A 23,904-nucleotide genomic window follows, 5' to 3' on the forward strand; every position below is an offset into this window, starting at 1 on the left:
AATGTAAATAAAAATGAAAATACAATGATTTACAAATCCTCTTCAACCTATATTCAACTGAATACACCACAAAGACAAGATATTTAATGTTCAAACTGATAAACTTTATTGGTTTTGTGCAAATATTTGCTCATATTGAAATGTGTTGCAGGCATCCATTTCAAAATGAGCAAATATTTGCACAAAAACAACAAAGTTTATCACTTTGAACATTAAATCTTGAAAATTAATCTTTGGAAATTAAATCATTACATCTTGTCTTTGTGGTGTATTCAATTGAATATAGGTTGAAGAGGATTTGCAAATCATTGTATTCTGTTTTTATTTACATTTTACACAACGTCCCAACTTCATTGGAATTGGGGTTGTAACCATCACTGCCCACATATGTCCTTATGTCCTTTTGACATCGTCATTCATTGAAGCAGTATCTTAGGTCGCCGTCTTGGTGTTCCACATTGTAAACAAAACCATGTGCTTGTTGTTTATTCCACAAAAGCAGCAGAATTGCTTGGAGACAGGGATCCTTTCTATGAATTACTGTTTATTCTATTGACCTCATCTGTTAATAGATCAGATTTTTTTTTAGATCGTGAATTAATCTGGTGTCAGTTCTGTCAGTCACAGTGTGTCTTTGTCAGGAGAGAGTGAGAGTGAATGCTGATATATTACTGTGTGAAAAATATCCTTCAATCTTACACTGTCTTAAAATTTTGTAATTGCTCGGATGACAAGTGCATAGTTGGCACTGACCCGCAGCACCTTGGGCAAACGCTGATAAGCTTCCCAGTGACAAGTGACACATTTCTGCAGAATCCTTTTTCAAAGTGCATTTTAGTAAAACGGCAGCACTGTGGATTAGCGGTTAGCACTGTTCCCTCACAGCAAGAAGGTCATGGGATCGATTCCCTGCTGTCCTGTCCAGGGTGTATCCCGACTCTCACCCTATGACTGCTGGGATAGGGTCCAGCACCCCCGTGACCCTTAATTGGAGTAAGCGGTTGAAGATGAGTGAGTTCAGTAAAGCTCAGCCTGTATACTGCTGTCCAAATACTTATGCATCTGTCTCATGAGCATCACATCTATCCATCAGCTCAAATATTTGGTGCTATATCTCAGTGCCCTGACTATGCTCAAAGTAACCAAACTTTTCTTTTGGGTAGTGATTAACAACACGGCAACAGTGACCTGATTTAAACATTAAGTTCTGTGTTTAGTGAGCGCAAAGTCATATTTAGGCTCTCAAAGACAGTACTTGAGTTAGGTACAGGAATTTGTTACATGACCTACAATTGACTGTGTCCACTAGGTACCAGACAGTGAAGGGTACAGTTCTGCTAACTGCTAATTAGCGAAGCTAACTTTTTTGTTAGTGGATTAGCTTTTCAGCTAACTTTAAAAACCATCAGCGAAACATGTTAGATTCCACTAACTTTAGTTCTGCTAACTTATTCTGCTCACGTTTTTTTGCTGGCATAGTTAGTAACGGTGAAAAACATTTGTAAACCCTAAAATCATAGATGTTGGTTCCTGTCTGCTACATGTTTTGCAGCAGCCAGGCAGCTGTGAGGAGCTGAACTCAACTCTACCCCAGCAGAAGGGGCCTGGCTGCCAGGCTGCTACAAAAAAAACAAGTCATTTACATTCACAGCATACAGTGATCAAAATGCATAGAACACTGCCATCTACACAAATATCACACGGTTGTTGAGCTGAATACAACTTAACAAACAGAATTTCTGTGTGAGTTAATGTTCAAATCTTCAGAATTAGTGCATTATTTAAAAAAAAAAATAAAAGATATGTGTTATATTTTCACTTTGCAAAGATGACAGAGTTGATTGACATTAATGTAGTTAAACTATCCGATTAATTTGGTTTATAAATCAAAACCATAAGTCAAACCTGCTTTCCTTTTCAGGACGTCTGCCTCACGTCTGGACCACTGTATACTGTGACTGTAAATGACTGTTCTTTACGCAGTGGGCAGGGCGCACAAAGGCAGAAGTGCTGACTTGTTGATTTCGGACAGTTTTTTTTTTTTTCCCCTCTGCGGACAGTTCTTGGGCTGTGCGCGCTATGACATCATTTGTTTACGCACAGCGGGCGGGTATAGCCAGATACCGTCGACGTAAATCTATGATACTGGCCTAGCCACGCCCCGGTAAAGTGATTATACTAATACAATAACCTGCTTTTGGAGGGCGGTATGCATTTTCAGAGGCCCGACGTCCATGCCTAATCGCCCAAAATGACAGATATTCGCCCGAGTTCAACGAGTTACTGCGAGCAGGTATAGACAGGTTGCGTAAATGTAAATCTATGCTACTGGCCCAGCAACGCCTCAGTTAAGCGCCGGTCACAACCCACTGTGCGTTTTTTTCGCTGTACGTTTTCTGCCGATGCCACGACCACTACGTTTTTGTGAAAACGTACAGAGGCAGTAGCAAGAGGAGGGAGGGAGTACGTTCAATGCACGTCTCTAGGAGTGTAACGATAAAGAGAGTTGACAATAAAGTAGTGTGTGTGTGTGTGTGTGTGTGTGTGGGGGGGGGGGTCAGCTTTTCTTTTGATGTGTGTGTTATGAGCGGGACCGGAGCGGCAGGTGTTTTTCGGCATCGGCGATGCATGAGCATGTCCAGCCTGTTAGTGAAAAGTCACACAAGGTGTGAGACACTGATAGAGGAATATATTCACTACACACTTGATTACCAGCTTTTTAAATTTCAACTTAATTCTAATTTAATTCTAATTATTAATTAGAATTTATTTACTTTATTTATTATATATACTTTAATATATATATTATATACTTTTTAATATATAATTATATACTTTATTTATTTACTTTATTTAATTTATTTACTTAATTCTAATTCTAATTCTAATGTGTATCACAATCTTCAATATCTGATACCTACAATTTAATTCCATAGTATGTGGTGAGTAGCCTATTGCCTCCTTACAGATTTGGTTAATTCGATAGTAATTGAATGAAAATGTGCTGCTTTGAATCCGTACAGAGGCAGTACTCACAACGTGCGTCATCTGTACTGCTGGTGAATCCACAGCCTGACCGCAGCGAAAGTTCTGCATGCACTAAAACCTCTATGGCATGTCTGCATGCTCCTAAATTTGTACTGAGGCAGTACTTACGACGTACGGATCTCCAAATTTAGCCCATGTTTTTGCAAGTAGACTGCATGCACGTGCAAGTACGGCGGGTTGTGATCACGGCTTAAGTGATAATAATGAATGTTAGCGGTTAGCTGTAGCTTCTGCTACTTCTTCATCCATGTCCATCTCACGTTGTCTGTTGTCCAAACTGTATCAAATAACAATCTACATGCCATCCATCACTTGTTTATTGTCCATCTTGCTTATTGTTTGAATTTAAAACTTATGTTAAGTAACAGCACATACTGCGGTATGCGCTATGTGCTACTGAGTTTCTGTCCATTGTTAAATTCACCTTCAGGGAAACACTGTTAAAAAAGTGAATAACACATACAGAAAAAAGATCTGACTTATACGCTGGTGTGACTTGTGCTCTGGAAAATACTTTAAATTTATCATTTAAACAGTATTTTCACTTAATGTGGGTATTATGTTATGTCCAAAGTTGTATAAACAGCTAACATTAGCTTATCTAGCCGGCTGTAGCACCATTTATCGTAGTTTACAATATGGTTGGTTCTTTTCTGTTTGATAACCCACGTTTTTGTCCACATTTATTTTTATATGTATTTGTTAATACCGTTATTGTAGGTTTAACTACGCTATTATACTTTATACACTAATTAACGTTTTTGTTTATCTTGTTAGCTTGCTAGGTACGGTTGGCTTATTAACGGCTAATTTAGCTCTTCTAACTATAACTAGCTTAGTTTCGTTATTTATAATTTTATTTTACATGGTGTAGATTTTTAGTTATTCATCAGTTTGTGTTCTTTAAAAGATATCAACATATAGTACCTAAGTTCTTAGGTTTCCATTTGATAGCATATAGATTATGCTTTTTATTTTCCTATAGTATGCTAGCAGAGTTACTTTAGATAGATACCAATACACCTTACATCATGGCTTCTGTTTCTATAATAAAATACCAGATTTATAGCTTAGCCTACTAACTATAATTTAATTTTACTACCAGTCTACATACTAAATACTACAATCTTCTCCTGTATTAATATTAAGGTTTTAAAACCTACTCTTGTATATTATATAATACCATATTTTTTATATGTTGTTTATTACCCTTATTATTTATCAGTTATATATTATCAGTTATATTGATATGATGCCTTATCTTTCGTATGTCTTATTATTTATTATTATATATACTTTTTTCTTGAGCCGTTTGGGTGGGTAGGGAGAGTTCCCATGGGATAAAAAAGCTTTTCAACCGACCATCCCTGGTTCTGAAGACCAGGCACCTAAGTGGCTCTACTCTACTCTTTTCTACTCTTCTATTTTACTCTTCCTTTTTAGATATTTAGATATTACTTAGTATACTAGCATAGTTCCACCTTAGAATTGGAATATAATATATAAGATGTACCTACTGACTTTTCATGTGAGACGTACATACTGTATTTGCAAAAGTAGATGAAATAAAGGGGGTAGATGAAATAGTAGATGAAATAAACTTGTGCAAAACGTGGGTGTCTCCTTGGCCTTCTCCAGTGACTGGGTCCTCAACACAGACACTGACATGCTGGATTATGCCCAGAGAACTGTGCCACATGACCATACAACCTAGTGGCAGACAGGATCAAGGTTTTAAAGGAATCGAGCAATCATCAAAGGCAGGATCTTCCCCTTGATGAGGATCAAAGGTGTCAAGGTCAAAGATCAAACCTAACATGAGGATCAAAGAAACCAATATCAACAATAAAGGTCAGGATCTGCCCCTTGATGAGGATCAAAGGTGTCAGGATCAAAGATCAAACCTAACATGAGGATCAAAGGAACCAATATCAACAATAAAGGTCAGGATCTGTCCCTTGATCAAGATCAAAGCAATGAGGATTTAATCTCAAAATTAAGCAAAGGAAGAGTGAGATCCCTCTGACTGAATGATGGACAGACAGCAGTAAAGGTAAAAATCAGACAGAATGTGGTATTTTCACCCATCCATCAGTTTTGTGCTCATGTTGTTAAGTGTTGCCGGTTACACTCGAGCTGATACCAGCATACTGTGGTTGTTTAAGTCTTTGCAAATCACCAATCTGTCACATTCACTCATATTTGTCTAAGATGTATCAACATCTAAAAAAAAAAACAAAAAAAACCAAGATCCTCAGGTTTATTAACTATGATTCATACAAAGGTTTTGTCCTTTCTTGTGGTGTCTTATTATTCTTTTAGGAACACAAAATGGAATCCAGTTTAATTGGAGAATATACCTTGTGTTAATGCCGTGTGTGTGTGTGTGTGTGTGTGTGTGTGTGTGTGTGTGTTGTGAGTCAGATCAAGTGAATTCCATTACCTGGATGTCAGAATCTCAGTCCTGGTTGTTACTTGAGGAAGAATCTGAACCCCCCCAAAACCTGTGTGTGTGTGTGTGTGTGTGACACATCATGTACTCTGTATTGATGTGCATTATAAATGCGGTATTCCTATTTAATGTGCTTATACTTCACAAGCCATCCAATCATTTTAAATTTGAGTTTTTAGCAGTGATACTTTCATTAGCTGCATAAAATCTTACTTATTAGTTCTTGTTTGAAGCCTGTAGCTTTATTTACTCAGCATGTTTCAGATCGATATAAATTATTTAGGTTCTGTTTATGCTGCGTGTAAAAACAAAAAAAGTAGCAACTTGAGCTGAACTGAAGGATAAAATATAAGATTTGAAGTCTTTCTTATGCCAGTATTAAAAAGGAAAAACTCAGAGAAACAAACTGAACAAATCCCGATGACATAATTACCTCCTTGGCAGAGTTAAATGGATTTAAAATGGTAGTTTTCTAAACTTGATTGGATTGAGTTAGCCCTGATTGATGGATGATTGATAGATATTGATGGGAGCAGGCTGTCAGTGCTGGTGCTGAGTACACCATAGAGTCCACGTTCAACAAAGTACATTTACACTATACTTTGCTTTAAAAATGCAAAAAGTCTGTTTTAGTCATATGTGTCAGTCTTGCTCTGTTTCATAGTGAAGTTCTGACACAGTGATATCAACCAGCAGACCAACGGTGCAAGTTTAAAAAACATATTTCACTGACCTTTGCTTCAAATACACATCAGGTCTGTTTCTGATGGATGGTGCATGTGATGTAACCTTTTTACTGGTCATTGAGATTGCACTTCCCACTTACATAAAAGTTATTTTCCTCGTTTGCTGCTTGGTCACACAGACTGTGCAAGCTCATTGTGAGAGGGATGATGATTTGAAATTCCCCCTAATTTCCTTTGAGTACAAGTCCACATAATAATAATAATAGTAAGTCCCTTCGGCTGCTTCCTTGTTTTGCACTCGGGGTTTAACAGCAAAGGTGGATCTCCATGTTTAATTGGCACAAGTTGTACGCCAGATGCCCTTCCTGACACAACTCCATATTACATGGAAAAATGTGGCAGGGGTGGGATTTGAACCGGGAACCTTCTGCATCAAAACCAAGCACACTAACCACTTGGGTACCAACTCTGCTATAATAATAATAATAACAATAACAATAATAATAATAGCCAAATCATTTTTCAGCCAGTCTGTGTCCCAGTTTTACTACTGTAATTCTGCAGTAAAAAAAAAAAAATGTTGACTGACTTTATTTAAAAAAATCAATCAATAAAGCATCGAGGAGCAACATGGCAGAGCTGTTACTTGTCAAACATTTACACTGGGTTGATTTTAGTGTCCTTATGTCTTGGACTGTTTGGTCTTTTTTATTTAAGTTCCGCAGGGTTCAGTTCTGGGACCGTTTCTGTTTTTGTTCTTTATTTCCCCTGATATTGTCCTGTTTGATCCAGTAAGTTTAACATGCTATGCTTTTAATATGTGTTTGAGTGGCCTTCGTGTCCAGCAGACCCTGACAAATAACAGTAAGTCTACACAAACAGTTTGACAGGCCTCACATTATTTTATGTTGTGGTCATGTATGGTATGTTAAAAGATGCCAATATGACCTAAATAGTCCTCACGTGTACATGTTAGAACCAAAAATTTCATAGTGATGACAGTGTTTTAAATAGAAATCAGATTTCTTTTTTGTTTATTTTGTTTATATCAGGTTTTTTTTTTTCTTTTTTTTTCTGGCTACTATAGGGAGACAATCCCTACCCCTGGCCCATGTTTTCATGCTACCCTGTACCTCGCTGGTACACCTTGGATCCCCTAAAGAGCCATTATAATCATCAAGGTAATTTAATAATCATTAGCATTATGGTTTGTGATAATTTAACTGTTCTTATTGTTTTTGAGTTACAGGTTGTTGTTTATGTCCTTGTACAGACTCTGAACTTGTTGCATTTCTCACATCAACTGAAGATACTGGTAAGGAAAGATGGATGGAGATCTGCCGGAGACACTTCTGCACAGTCATGACCACTGAACCGAGCATCTTAACTGGACAAGGTTTGCTGAGGTTTTTGGCTTCTTACCTGCTTTAGCTCATCCATGAAGCCAGGATTTGCAAATCTGTCTTGAAATTTTCAAAATGTTTGAAAAAAGAGATGAAATGTAATGTTTTGAGATAGAGTTTTTGTAACTCTTGTTTCATGCTTGGACCATCTCTCCACAAAATTTCATTGTAATCTGTAAACTGATTTTTTGCATCTACGAGCAGACCGGTGATCAAATCAAATCAAATCAATTTTATTTATATAGCGCCAAATCACAACAAACAGTTGCCCCAAGGCGCTTTATATTGTAAGGCAAAGCCATACAATAATTACGGAAAAACCCCAATGGTCAAAACGACCCCCTGTGAGCAAGCACTTGGCGACAGTGGGAAGGAAAAACTCCCTTTTAACAGGAAGAATCCTCCAGCAGAACCAGGCTCAGGGAGGGGCAGTCTTCTGCTGGGACTGGTCGGGGCTGAGGGGAGAGAACCAGGAAAAAGACATGCTGTGGAGGGGAGCAGAGATCAATCACTAATGATTAAATGCAGAGTGGTGCATACAGAGCAAAAAGAGAAAGAAACACTCAGTGCATCATGGGAACCCCCCAGCAGTCTAAGTCTATAGCAGCATAACTAAGGGATGGTTCAGGGTCACCTGATCCAGCCCTAACTATAAGCTTTAACAAAAAGGAAAGTTTTAACCCTAATCTTAAAAGTAGAGAGGGTGTCCGTCTCCCTGATCCGAATTGGGAGCTGGTTCCACAGGAGAGGAGCCTGAAAGCTGAAGGCTCTGCCTCCCATTCTACTCTTAAAAACCCTAGGAACTACAAGTAAGCCTGCAAAATGCAAAAAAGCAGTCCTACATATTTGTTTAATATGCGCATTGAATGACATCCTGATCAAAAATGACTCCAAGATTTCTCATAGTATTACTAGAGGACAGGGTAATGCCATCCAGAGTAAGGATCTGGTTGGACACCATGTTTCTATGATTTGTGGGGCCAAGTACAATAACTTCAGTTTTATCTAAGTTTAAAAGTAGGAAATTAGAGGTCATCCATGTCTTTATGTCTTTAAGACAATCCTGCAGTTTAGCTAATTGGTGTGTGTCCTCTGGCTTCATGGATAGATAAAGCTGGGTATCATCTGCGTAACAATGAAAATTTAAGCAATGCTGTCTAATAATACTGCCTAAGGGAAGCATGTATAAAGTGAATAAAATTGGTCCTAGCACAGAACCTTGTGGAACTCCATAATTAACCTTAGTCTGTGAAGAAGATTCCCCATTTACATGAACAAATTATAATCTATTAGGTGTTAAAGACACTGTGCTGCGGTGGTTTGAATCATATTTATCTGTGGCATGCTCTAATCTCTGTAATAAAATTTTATGGTCAACAGTATCAAAAGCAGCACTGAGGTCTAACAGGACAAGCACAGAGATGAGTCCACTGTCTGAGGCCATAAGAAGATCATTTGTAACCTTCACTAATGCTGTTTCTGTACTATGATGAATTCTAAAACCTGACTGAAACTCTTCAAATAGAACATTCCTCTGCAGATGATCGGTTAACTGTTTTACAACTACCCTTTCAAGAATTTTTGAGAGAAAAGGAAGGTTGGAGATTGGCCTATAATTAGCTAAGATAGCTGGGTCAAGTGATGGCTTTTTAAGTAATGGTTTAATACTGCCACCTTAAAAGCCTGTGGTACATGGCCAACTAATAAAGATAGATTGATCATATTTAAGATCAAAGCATTAATTAATGGTAGGGCTTCCTTGAGCAGCCCTATACAGCCCAAATGTACATGACCTCAAACCTCCTCTGCTGACCATAGCGAGGTCACGACTTTACAGTCACCTTGGCTAAAAACTTTAAAATAACAAATTTGTTTTGGTTTCATTGTCTTTCCCCAGCTCAGAGCATTTCCTATTACCAAATATTTTACGTGATGATGTGAAAAGTCAGAATGTCCAAGTCATTGGCCCCAATGAAACAGTCAACATTAATTTATGTAACCCTTTACAATGACCAAAAGGTGATCAGCGTGTTTCATAATAAAGTTGATGTCAGCCTGCTACCAGGTATTAAAAGCCATGAGTGTTGAGCTTAGATTTTTATCAGAAATTTGCTTCTTCCATAGTTTGGGGGCAACGACCGCAAACTTGTGACCTCTAAGAAAAATTGACAAGATAACCACAGTGCCCTGTTGTCATTATGGAGAGTTAAAATCTTTGATAGCTAAGGAATTAAAAAAAAATAATTCAATTATGTAGTGCCAAATCACAACAAAGTTGCCTCAGGGTGCTTCACACAAATAAGGTCTAACCTTACCAACCCCCAGAACAAACACACAGGTGACAATGGTAAAGAAAAACTCCCTCTGAGGAAGAAACCTCAGTCAGACCAGACTCAAAGGGGTGAACCTCTGCTTGGGCCATGCTACCGACACAAATTACAAAACAATTCACAAAACGAATATACAGGAAATATTACCGGTGCACAGGACAGGGGGGTTACAGAAACGGACACCACACCCATCTCTGGATGGAGCCAAGGTGGGCCGAGGCCATTAATGGATTTGAAGACCAACATTAAGATCTTAAAATGAGCTGTAAGCCAGTGGAGCAAGTAAAGTGTGTGGGTAACATGCTCACGTCTGGATGTACTTGTTAAAAGACAGGCAGCAGCATTTTGCCCAAGTTGAAGGCATACAAGGGAAGACTGGTTAACACCAACACGAAGTGTATTGGAATAATCTAGTCTCAATGAATCACCTTTGGCAAATTCGATCTTGCCCAGGCAGTTCAAGAACTCACCTACATGTGTACCACATTTGGTCGAAATTGGGTTGAAAATCCAAATTTTAGCCTTTGACCCAAGGACCTTGACCTGTTCCAAGATGAATCATTTAACGGTAATTCTGTGCTGGACCTTCCTCCACATTCCGAGTTTGATGGAAATCAGCTAAAGGATCTGGGAGGAGAAGAGCAAAATCAAACATTGCTCAGATTATACAGTGATGATGCACTATAGTATAATGGCTTTCTACATTTTAAATTAATGTGATTGCACATGAAGTGGAATTGCAGATGTAATCATTTGGACCACTTAGTAAAATTTAAGACTAATTTAAAATGTCAATTACAGTTTCAGATTGAATGGTTAATCCGCTGTGAGGATACGGTGCAAATCCATATTGGAAAAATTCAACAGAGAGACCAGAGAAAAGCTGTAGAATGTGACAGAAGCCAATACACTACGTTTTAGTCTGAGATTTGCTGGCTGACCAGACTGATTGTTTGATTGGTACGTTTTATGCATGGCCAGTGAAATGAGATTTATACACATCCATGTGAACAAGAAGACATTTTCATTGCAGAACTGAAATGATAATGATTATGTTGCAGGAATGTATGTGCATGCACTGTATGAGGTCTGCATTTTACATAATGCATACAGCATAATATAAAACTCTTGCAACATTTTACTGTTGCACATGAATATTTCAACGTAGCAATAGCACAGTAGGTCCATAGATGCGTAATTATAGTAGTAATAATGTAAGAATAAGATGTGCTGAAGCTGCACTATTGCTCACCAAAATTGCAAATGTCTGATGTCCATGAACTCATCACTACTATTAATTGTCACTATTAAATAGTACTGACACCTACTTTTCCTATGTGGGAGTAAATAGTAGTTATTCAAAGAGGACAAAAATGTCAGGGAGGTCCGTCAGTATTTGGAGTGTAATCAGTTTTGTAAAGTTGCTTCTGTATGCCACCATAATGGAATGTAAAGAGTCAGGATGTGCTTGACAGTAACCTGTCAGCTTTAATTCAAGGGGTTGAACAAAAATCTCACAAGAATTTAAGAATTGTATCCATTTTTTGGTCCCTTTTCTGAGGCCATAAGTAATTTGGTAAACAAAATAGAGATGATTAAGACATTACTATTAATACAGCTATCATTTTTACAGTGAGCTTTTATGCTGCGTTTACACATAACAAGGACAAATCACGAATGCCACAAAGTATACATTCTTGGCTGTTGATCACAAATGTGATGATTCGAGGCAGAGGCGTCAGGCATACTCCGGAACTGCTGCAACCTGTTACCACGTTACGATTAATGGCACGTGTTGCTGGAGAATTATCAGGAACCATTACGCACGGTCAAGAATAATTATCTGCATCGTTACGTTCTGTCACGTTGTGAATGAGGCGAATTGTCTCCACACACACATTTTCATCCTACCATCAGCTGCTGAACAATTCAGATCGCTCCAGTTTGCTCCTCAAAATCAAGATTAATCCAGAGCAAAGAACTTTGTGATTGCACGCTTAGTTGGGCTCTGTGCCATGGAGTGGCGCAGAGAGGAGGAGGAGATGGAGAGAGCCAGATGTGTGGCTCCACGCGGGTTTCGTCTCGCACGTTTTCCCAAACATCAGGCACAGCAGCAGCAGCAGGTGGAAAACCTGCAGGAACGCGCTGATGAGCATTGGAACGAGACTTTTAGCCAACTTGCCGTCACTGTCCTTCTTCAGCATACTGTAGCAATGAAACTGAATGCGGTGCAGCAGGGTTTACTTGTGCGCACGTCAGAGAAGACCACTGTCACGCTCTATTAAGGATCACCACTAGTCAAGGTGGATCAACGCGCTCAGTTGCGACTTCCACGACATGAGGCGAAATGAGGGTGGTGCGTGACATTCGTGGAAGATTTTTTGACAGCCAAAAACATGCTCCATGAACAGGAATGTGCCAAGAATGATGCGAATATGACATTTGTAACGTGTCCTGCCTATGTGAAAACGCAGCATTAGACTTCCTTTGTATGAATAACAAGAGCAATTAGAGATGTCTGAGCAATCTAGATCTGGATCACCTCCAAAATTCAGTGGAGTCTTCCATGCCCCAATATCTATCTGTGGTGCAAATTTGGTGAGAATCTGTGAAGTCAATTTGAAGCAATCCTTCAAAGCAATAATCTTGTTCCAGAATCCAGATCACCTTCAGAATTCAATGGAGTCTTCCATGGCCTAATACCTATCTGTGGTGATAACTTTGTCAAACTCTGTGCAGTAGTTTTGACGTAATCCTGCTAACAGACAGACAAATAAATGCCAATGATTTTATTACGTCCTTGGCGGAAGTAATTAAGAAATACAAACAGTAGGGTAAAGTAAATCTTTCTGGGGTAGGTGGTTCTCTGTTGAAAATGGAAACTAGTGATGGAAACCCCCAAGACATCCAAGACAACTCTAAAAGGGCCATAGCTTTCTGTGTCTTTGATTACAGAAACTACTTACTGTAAATTCTGTTTGTTGCTTCACTAGTTTCAGTTTCATGGTGGAGTGGAACAGAAAAGATTTTCTGACAAGAAAACAGATCAATTTGAGGCTTGTATGTTTCTTCTGGTAATACTTCAGTTCATTATATAATTCTGTTAGAAATTTCTGGAGAGTGCATGCAGTAGCCAATCAGAAGATGGGTGAATCGATTTTCCTGGAAGCCACTATGGTGGCCATCTGGGTTTTGCATAAGTGGAATAAAATGGTAATTTTTTTTTTCTAATATCGTGGCTTCTAGATTTCCTAGGACCATGATTCCATTGGCTAAATACACATTTTCAGTCTCTGCACTAAATTGACTGAGCTGTGGTATCTTGCTCAAGCTGTTCTTGTACCTGCAGGTATAAAACAAAGAGGAAAAAACCATATTCGCTAGGTGTGGATAAATATTTTATATTATTTCAGTTAACCATGTTGAACGAGATTTAAAACCGAAAATAATGCATGCCCTTAGTGTGGCAGGAGAAATGGATGGCATATATCTTCCTCTGATCATAAAACATCTGATCTGTACAGTTTCATTCCTTTCCCTGTAAGCAGAATCCTGGTTCACCTGAAAGCCTGTGAAATAATATACACAATTTTAGTCATCCACACTCGAAAACACAAATTGGTGGCACTTCAATGTAACTTTTATTTCAAGCTGCCATTTTTACAAATACGAGGTCTATTAGAAAAGTATCCGACCTTATTATTTTTTTCAAAAACCATATGGATTTGAATCACGTGTGATTACATCAGACATGCTTGAACCCTCGTGGGCATGCAAGAGTTTTTTCACACCTGTCGGTTACGTCATTCGCCTGTGGGCAGTCTTTGAGTGAGGAATCGCCCACCCTCTCGTTGATTTTTTCATTGTTAGGAATGGCTCAGAGACTGCTGCTTTGTTTGATCAAAATTTTTTCAAAACTGTAAGGCACAACTGAGTGGACACCATTTGATAAATTCAGCTGGTTTTCGGTAAAAATTTTAACGGCTGATGAGAGATTTTGGTCTGGTAGTGTCGCCGTAAGGACAGCCCACGGCGCCTGACGGCGATCTGCGCTTCGAGGCGGCAGCGTCTCGCCGTTTCAAGTTGAAAACTTCCACATTTCAGGCTCTGTTAACCCAGTAAGTCGTCAGAGAACAGAAAACTTTCAGAAGAAGTCGGCATGAGGAGTTTATTCGGACATTCCATTGTTAACGGACATTTTGTAATGAAAGAACGTGCGGGCAGAGTCGCATGTCAGGCCGGACCCGACCGCGAGGGGTCGCGATAGGAAAAACACCTCCATTGGCAACCTTAACGGGCAAGTTGGAACATGCCCAAGCTGTTAAACAATTTCTCAGTTACTCACTTGTTGAAAGCCATCAAAAGCCACCTGAATTTTACAAATGGTTTTCAACACGGAGGTGTTTTTCCTGTCGCGGCACGTCTTTCATTAAAAAATGTCCTTAAACAGTGGAATGTCCGCATAAAGTCCTCATGCCGGCCTGTTCTGAATCTTCTCTGTTCTCTCACGACGTCCTGGGTGAATTAAGCCTTAAATTAGGATGTTTTCAGGTCGAAACAGGCCAACGACGGCGCCTGGAAGGGCTGCAGGACATCCCGGTCCGTGGGAAGTCCTTACACCGATAGAAACACCCCATAATCTCTCACCAGCCGTTAAACTTTCACAGAAAACCAGCTTAATTTCTCGAATAGTATCCACTCGGATATTCCTCACAGATCCAGAAAAAATTTTGATAAAGCAACGCGCGCCGTCTGGAGCAGCGTGTGAAACAAAGGAATTCAGCCGAGAGGGCGGGACCACATCTCACTCAAGGCCTGCCCACAGGGAAATGACATCACCGACACGCATGAAAAAACTCACGCATGCGCACGAGGGTTCATGCATGATTGGTGTAATCGCATGTCAATCAAATCCATATAGGTTTTTTTTTTTATAAAACTGCCGGTTAGTTTTATAAGATACCTCGTACAAGATGGCTACCATGGCAGCTTCCAGGAAATGGAAACCATCCATTTTTAACTGGCTACCGTTGAACTGTTCAAAAATGTATAGTTTTGCAAATCTCCATAAAATTCCAGTAAAAGCTAGAGAACTTGAACCATAGCTGAAATTTAAAATTTGTCAGAGTTTGCGTTTTGCTAGTTTTGTATTATCTGGGTTTTCGTTTGTTTATTCTCTTGTTGGGATTTTTCTGCTTGGGTCTGTCTGTCTCTGTTTCTCTTGTGTCTCTCTTGGTTCTTGGTGATGGGTTTTTCTCTCTCTCTCTCTCTCTGGCCACACCCTGCTTCTGGTGCTTTCCATGTGCACCTGTTCCTGAGTCACTGATTACCACCTTGGGTTTTATAAGCTCACCGGGTGGTTTTGTTCTTTGCCAGTTTGTCGTGCCTTGTGCCTTCATTCCAGCTCTGTACCTGTGTTCTTGTTCCTGCCTGCCTCATAGTGTGTACCTGACCTCCCACCTGTTGCCTTGACTACGCCATTTAGCCTGATGATTTCTGTACTGCTGCTTTTCTTGGACTGCCTACTCGTGTACGACCTCTGCTATCCACTTCAGTAAAGTTTACTGAAAGTCAGAGCTGTCTGCTGGAGCCGTGCATTTGTGTCCTACCATTCCGGAGCATCCTGCCTGTCAAAATTATTTTAAGAAAATACTCAAATCAGAGAAATCTCAAATCAGCTAAATCAAACAAATGCAGTTTTAGGTTGCAATGAAAATCTTAATGCTGTTGGCCCTTCATGGCACACATTTAAAGACAAGTGAATTGCACTTCATCTTTCTCTATATTCATATCCCAGAATGTATGTGGGGCTGAAGGGGGGCACTATGGCCCAAAGTAAAGGAGTTTAGAAGTTTTTGTCCGAGGGTAAAGGGTACTCCAGTGCTCATCAGCTGCAGTTGGTGATGAAACACACAGACCATCAGTTTAATGGAAAACCCAAAGTCCCAGGTGACTGACAAGACAGGTCAGTCACCAAATCACAGTGTTACAGCCAGTTTATACTTCTGTGCTACTGCATATCTGCAGGACTTCTGGCTGACACAGGGAAGTGAATTATAGCCATGCAGGTGACTCACAGTATGAGATTGATAGATGGATTGGGGCTGCATCTGAGGTTCTGTGGATGCTGTACTGGACCATCATGGTGACGAAAGAGCTGAGCCAGAAGGCAAGACTCTCTATTTACCCATTGATTTCCACGCCTCACCTCACCTGACCTTTGGGTAATGACCGAAAGACCAAGGTCATGGATACAAACAACGGAAATGAGATTCATTTGTTGGATATCTGGGTTTACACTCAGGGGTAGGGTGAGAATCTCAAATATCCAGGAGGGATTCAGAGTAGAGCCTCTGCTTCTTGCATTGAAAGGAACCAGCTGAAATGATTTGAGCATCTGATGAGGATGCTCGCTGGTCGTCTTCCTCAAGAGGTCTTCCAAGCATGTCCAACTAGGAGCAGGTCCTGTGGTAGACCCAGGATATGATGAAGGGATTATAGTTCCCATCTGGCTTGGGAACGCCTTGTCAGGGATGTTTGTGTGGACTGCTTGTTGAGAAATGCTTGCGGAAAACAGCATCTTATGTGCCTTTGTTGGTGAAAAAGGTTGACTGACTGTGAGTTTATCAATGGAAACCCTGATTGTGGTATGTGAGAAGCTGACTGAGTCATCAGTGTCTGGGTTTGCAATTATTCTGGACAAAAGCTAAGCTCCAGGCTTTCAATGTCTTTTTGGACTAAGCCATCAGAAATGTATCAGTATGGAGTGAAATGTGTTCATCCCTTCTTCATCCCTCATTGTTGTAGCAACGTTACTGGGAGTCCACAGAATTTCGTTGTGGCACCACACTAATTTAGTCATTACTCAAAAGTGACGTAACAACATTGTGACAGTTTAGAATTGTTTGTTGGACAATGTCTGTGGTATGAGGCTCCTTTTGGAGGATCCTTGTATATATCTGGAATGGCTTTGTGTCAAATGAGCATTGTGAGGGAGCATCAGCTATGAAATTTTGTCCATGTGATGTCTTTCTTTGTGCATGATCTGGCACACAGGTGCCTTGGTACTGAGCACCTTAGCAACTGGGGAAGACCACCTGGCTGTGGCAGATAGATTGTTACCTTTGAGAGGTAGTGATGGATCAGTTGTCTCCTGGGGTTTTTGCTGTCTGGGACGCAAGGAGCTTCTGTGGTATGGAAGGGGGTGGTGATGGTCTTGTGGTTAAAGCGTTGGGCTTGAGACCAGAGGATCCTCGGTTCAAATCCCAGTCTGACCGGAAATTCACTAAGGGCCCTTGGGCATGGTCCTTAATCCCCTAGTTGCTCCCGGTGTGTGGTGAGTAGCTTGTATGGCAGCACCCCCACATCGGGGTGAATGTGAGGCATTATTGTAAAGCAAAGTGCTATATAAATGCAGTCCATTATAGTCAATGCAACGGTATGTGGCACTAGTGCATCCTCCTAGACTTGATACGACTTAGAGGCTTTACGACACTGAAGTGCAGTGAAATTTAGTGCTGTGTTCAGGTGATGGACTTGAAAAGCATAATGAATAACAGGCGATCAAATCATGAGAAACATGAAGGAATTTCAGCACACAGGAACCACGTAATTTCCTTTTGTGGTGGTTTATTACACCAACTATAAAGGCGAAAAGACATATAATGCTGTTCGAACAACACTGACGTGCAACTGCACAGAAATAAAACCCGGCTTCCACTAGGCTGCTTATACAGTATCTGGAGACCGTAGGATGCCATCTGTGTTCTACAAAGAATTGAAGTAAGGGATGATTCCATCGTAATGGGATTACAATCAGAGCAATTATTTATTGGTAAACTAAATTATGGCCAGATTTTGCTGTCACTGTTATTCTGTTACTGTGGAATTGCCCAGGAATGGTGATGTATTACTGATTAGAAAGTGGACATTCTTTCATTGTGTGCATCACTTTTATCTATGTGTCTGTTTCTTTTCTTCTCAGTGCTGGCTGACTTTTTGGAGAAGGTAATAGCCCATCTATCCAGCTCTACCACGGAGTGCTTCTTCTCTCCTCCTCGGTACAAAGGTCAGTGGAGAACAGCAGCACATTCTTGATTCCTTAGACAAAGGAAAGTGACTAATGGCCACTCTGTGGATCAGGGAAGTAGGAGTAAGGAGAGTAAGTCAAATTGGATATTTGAGACATAAATCTGATGCATGGTTCTGTACGCTTCTACTCCATTTCTAATATAAAAGACATTTAGATAATCTGGTGGTATAAGGAGGATTTAAGAGCCTTCACATAACTTTCAGTGCACCCTGATGGGATGTTACCTCAGCTGTTGTTATTCCACGTTCACACTCGATACACACCAACCCAGCTCGAAGATGTGAAATCAGGTGAGCCGCCCATCAGTGAGGTGTGGACTCCTGTTTTCTGGGTGCAGAAAGACACAGCTCAGTAATCATGAAATCCGTTTCGGTTTACAGAGCAGTTTCAAACCCGAGGTTAAAAATTCCGATTTGCATATCAAAAAGTGAATTAATTCAGATGGTTGGCTTGTTTAGCAGCCAGTGGGCTAAACAACCTGATCATAACTGCTAATTAGTCAACACTTCCAACCTGACGGAAGCGCTGAGTGCATACCACTTATTTATTATTTTAAAAAGGGTAATCGAAAGAACCCATGGTGTCATGTTTGCATGGAGAACATCTTGTACTAACATCAAAAATGCCCTCTCCCTGCACTGCAGTGCTTGGAGTAGGTTTTCAGTTATATTTATGTAAAATCATGTTTGCCACATCATGTGTTTTTACTGTACGCCGTGCCTTATCCATATGTTAATAACCAATTTCACTGATTTCCAAGGAACACAGAACATTTGAAATCACCTCAAGACCTTTTATTTGTTGACTTCTCCATGAAATAATGAGGGAATGTGACACACCCACCTGTGTAGCAGCACAGCAGCCAACTGTACAATTATGTTTAGTCCCTGGAAATTTTGGTCAACAGACAATATGATGATTGTCAGTCAAATTCACATGAAATGTGACGACGTTATGCTCTAAACACCTCTGCTTTTGTCACAAGTCACATCGTCAGTGAATACAAAGGAACCCGTTCCCATGATAGTCATACAGTGAGGAAAATAAGTATTTGAACACCCTGTGATTTTGCAAATTCTCCCACTTAAATCATGGAGGGGTCTGAAATTTTCATCTTAGGTGCATGTCCACTGTGAGAGACATAATCTAAAAAAAAAAATCCGGAAATCACAATGTGTGATTTTTTTAAATAATTTATTTGTATGTTACTGCTGCAAATAAGTATTTGAACACCTACCAACCAGCAAGAATTCTGGCTCACACAGATCTGTTAATTTTTCTTTAAGAAGCCCTCTTATTCTGCACTCTTTACCTGTATTAATTGCACCTGTTTGAACTTGTTACCTGTATAAAAGAAACATGTTCACACACTCAGTCAGTCACACTCCAACCTGTCCACCATAGCCAAGACCAAAGAGCTCTCTAAGGACACCAGGGACAAAACTGTAGACCTGCACAAGGCTGGGATGGACTACAGGACAACAGGTAAGGAGCTTGGTAGAAGACAACAACTGTTATGATTATTTATTAGAAAGTGGAAGAAACACAAGATGACTGTCAATCTCCCTCGGCCTGGGATTCCATGCAAGATCTCACTTTGTGGGGTAAAGATGATTCTGAGAAAGCTCAGAACTACACAGGAGGACCTGGTCAATGACCTGAAGAGAGCTGGGACCACAGTCACAAAGATTACATTAGTAACACATGATGCTGTCGTGGTTTAAAATCCTGCAGAGCAGCAAGGTCCCCCTGCTCAAGCCAGCACATGTCCAGTCCCATTTGAAGTTCACCAGTGACCATCTGGATGATCCAGAGGAGGCATGGGAGAAGGTCATGTGGTCAGATGAGAGCAAAATAGAGCTTTTTGGAATCAACTCCACTTACCATATTTAGAGGATGAGAACAACGCGAAGAAAACCATCCCAACTGTGAAGCATGGGGGTGGAAACATCATACTCTAGGGGTGCTCTTCTGCAAAGGGGACAGGACGACTGCACTCTATTTAAGGGAGGATGGATGGGGTCATGTATTGCTGGATTTTGGCAAACAACCTCCTTCCCTCAGTAAGAGCATTGAAGATGGGTCATGGCTGGTCTTCCAGCATGACAATGACCCCAAACACACAGCCAGGGCAACTAAGGAGGGGCTCCGTAAGAAGCATTTCAAGGTCCTGGAGTGGCCTGGCCAGTCTCCAGACCTGAACTCAATAGAAAATCTTTGGAGGGAGCTAAATCTCCAAACCTGAAAGATTTGGAGAAGATCTGTATGGAGGAGTGGACCAAAATCCCTGCTGCAGTGTGTGCAAACCTGGTAAAAAAAATAACAGGAAACGTTTGACCTCTGTAATTGCAAACAAAGGCTACTGTACCAAATATTAACATTGATTTTCACAGGTGATCAAATACTTATTTGCAGCAGTAACATACAAATAAATTATTAAAAAATCATACATTGTGATTTCCGGATTTTTTTTTTTTTTTTTTTTAGATTATGTCTCTCACAGTGGACATGCACCTAAGATGAAAATTTCAGACCCCTCCATGATTTGTAAGTGGGAGAACTTGCAAAATCGCAGGGTGTTCAAATACTTATTTTCCTCACTGTATGTGACCATTCCACTCTGCCTTGAATGTGTTTAACAAATGGTGATACGTTGGATTTTGAGAAGCCTCCATTGATTTGGTACAACTCCATCTTTGGGCAATTCCATGAGACTTTCACGTCTGCTACTTCTTTCAAAGGTTCTGCTGGAATATAGCCAATAGGATGAAGAAATAATGGACAAACCATAATTCTGTGTGATGGCTCCATCAAAGCAGGAGCATTGAAAGCGGTAATGGATACTAAAGAGCCCCTTTGTCTCATCTGTCCTGAAGATGTTTTGACAGAATTATACAGGCTTTTTGAGATGCCTTTGGGCAAACTGACTTTATATAACTGTGTTTCTCCTGGTAAAGTATAAATGTGCAGCAGTACCCAACAAAAAATCATTCACCACTTTAGTGAGTTCAGTTTCCTTGGAATAATGTGCTACAAATACTGTCTGCCGAGGCTCAAAAATATTATTTTCCCACAAATATCTTCCAAAAAAGATCAAATTGAATTGGGTTTCTAACTTGACCGCAGTCCTGGATCCAAATTCTGTTTCTTAAGAAGAGGTTTTTATCACAGCAGCTTTAAAGCAAACTGAAACACTCCCACTGGGAGAGACGGGTTTAAAATAATCAGCAGTGGAGACCTCATGCTGACCAGAGATCCTTCACAACCATGGTTGGCAATGGATCCAAGAGACAAGTAGAATATTTAGCACACATCACAGTCTGAAACAGATACTGTTAAGAAATAAGGTAAAAGTCACCCCAACAAAAGACTGCAGAGAAACGGACAATGGGATCATTGGACACAGCCCAAGACCATGGAACCTCTATTTGACCTGGTACAAACCTGTGCACAACCTAGCATGTCATTGTCAGTTTTCAACGAACATAGTTGAGATTTTTAAGGCCAGCACCTGCATCCTCTAAATTATTATGCAACTTGTACACAGTAGTGGGGCGGCATAGCAAAACAATTATTCATTTTGTGATAAAAGCATGGAATTTGGTGCACATATTCTAAATTAAATAATGTTTATTTTCAGATATGGAGCCATCCTGGAGCTGACCTCTAATGAGCTACAGGGGTCAATAAAGAATTACACAGGGGTCAAAATTTAAAAATGCTCCATTTATTTTGAAAGCTATACCACATTATTTGTCTGATCATAGCGATTCCAAAAAGGTATAGTTTGGGCTATCTATGACTGAATGTTCTGGAGTTATGGGGTAAAAACAACAAAAATGGCGACAAAGATCAGTTTCAGTTTCTACAAGGGTCAAAAGTTAAAGGTAAAAGTGATGCAAATTATTAGTTGAAATAAAAGGATTCATAAATGTAATAGTTTTGACTGTGTTGAATGTTGATCTCCAAAGTAAAGGTCAAACAAGGTCGACATCCGTTGGATTCTATGACATATGTACCCCGTAACATGATAATGAGCATGACTTTTTTAAATGCTATTAACTCAACCAATAATTTGCATCATTTTTTTTAACCAACATTGAAGCAACTTTAATTTTTGACCCCTGTACAAACTGAAATTGATCTTTGTCACCATTTTTCAATTCAATTTCAATTTATTTTCCTTTATACACCTCCAAATCACAACAGAGTTGCCTCAAGGCACTTCACACAGGTAAGGTCTAACCTTACCAACCCCCAGAGCTTCTTCCTCAGAGGAAAAACTCCCTCTGAGGAAGAAACCTCAAGCAGACCAGACTCAAGGGGTGACCCTCTGCTTGGGCCATGCTACAAACATAAATTACAGAAACAATTCACAGAACAATTCACGGACGAATATACAAGAATTGCTGTTGGTGCACAGGACAGGAGGATCACCAACACAAATATAACTCCCATCTCTGGATGGAGCTGCACCTTAAACAGAGAGAAAAAAACAGAATCAGGCATCAGAAAGACAAAAAATACTGTATAATTGTCAGCATTAATCAACAAGAAAAACAGAAGAAATACTAAGGTGATCGCCAGTTGACGTGTTCTTGTTTTTGCTATTTTACCCCATAACTCCACGAATTCAGTCATAGATAGTCCAAACTATATGTTTTTGAAATTGTTATGATCAGACAAATAATGTGGTATAGTTTCAACATGAATGGAGCATTTTAAAATTTTGACCCCTGTGTAATTCTTTATTGACCCTTGTAGGTCATTAGAGGTCAGCTCCAGGTTGGCTTTATATCTGGAAATAAACATTAGTTAATTACCTCCGCCAAGGAGGTTATGTTTTCGGTCGCGTTTGTTTGTTTGTCTGTCTGTTTGTCAGCAGGATAACTCAAAAAGTTTTGAACGGATTTTGATGACATTTTGTGGAGTGGTTGGAAATGAAAGAGAAACAAGTGGTTACATTTTAGTGGTGATCCGGATCACGATCCGGATCCAGGAATTCTTTAAAGGATTCTTCACCATTGTGGGATAGGGGGAATTTTGACATTCTAGGTTCCAACTCCACAAAAACAAGGCAGAAAGGCTTGAAAAAAATTAGGGTGTAACATAGTCAGATGTTCTATCAAACAACAACGTCTGGTGATGATTGGATCCAGATTCCGGATCTGGTGATCCAGAATATGCAAAAATATAGGGAAAATAGAAAATGTGTCTGTGTGAGGTGACAAATGAAGCTAGAGATGCACAACTAACACCAAATTGTAGCTGAATCTGTACTGATTTAGTAAGGTGTCATCACATTTGATGTAGCTTCAAATGTTATGGAGCTAGATAGAAAAAATTACTCATAACCATCCCAAAGACGTATCGTTATCTTTGGCTGCTTTCAGTGATGCCGGTATTTGGTTAGACTCTTTCTCTGATTGTTCTGTCTGAGTTATTTTCATTAGTTACTTCATCCAAACCATCAACATGTCTATTAGACCCCATTCCTACCAGGCTGCTCAAGGAAGCCCTACCATTATTTAATGCTTCGATCTTAAATATGATCAATCTATCTTTATTAGTTGGCTATGTACCACAGGCTTTTAAGGTGGCAGTAATTAAAACCATTACTTAAAACGCCATCACTTAACCCAGCTATCTTAGCTAATTATAGGCCAATCTCCAACCTTCCTTTTCTTCTCAGAAATTCTTGAAAGGGTAGTTGTAAAACAGCTAACTGATCATCTGCAGAGGAATGGTCTATTTGAAGAGTTTCAGTCAGGTTTTAGAATTCATCATAGTACAGAAACAGCATTAGTGAAGGTTACAAATGATCTTCTTATGACCTCAGACAGTGGGACTCATCTCTGTGCTTGTTCTGTTAGACCTCAGTGCTGCTTTTGAT

The 23,904-nt window shown here is 39.9% G+C and overlaps 1 protein-coding gene across 1 annotated transcript in view; it reads left to right on the plus strand.

Annotated features, from left to right (window-relative positions):
• Positions 1–23,904, plus strand: part of tbc1d32 (TBC1 domain family, member 32) — a 344,636-nt gene that overhangs the window by 176,164 nt on the left and 144,568 nt on the right. The window contains 3 exon segments of the mRNA XM_034162816.1: positions 7,274–7,367; positions 7,460–7,582; positions 17,904–17,987. Of these exon segments, the coding sequence (XP_034018707.1) occupies positions 7,274–7,367; positions 7,460–7,582; positions 17,904–17,987 (301 nt within the window).

The sequence above is a fragment of the Thalassophryne amazonica genome, chromosome 21, assembly GCF_902500255.1.
Source record: "Thalassophryne amazonica chromosome 21, fThaAma1.1, whole genome shotgun sequence".
Taxonomy (NCBI): Eukaryota; Metazoa; Chordata; class Actinopteri; order Batrachoidiformes; family Batrachoididae; genus Thalassophryne; species Thalassophryne amazonica.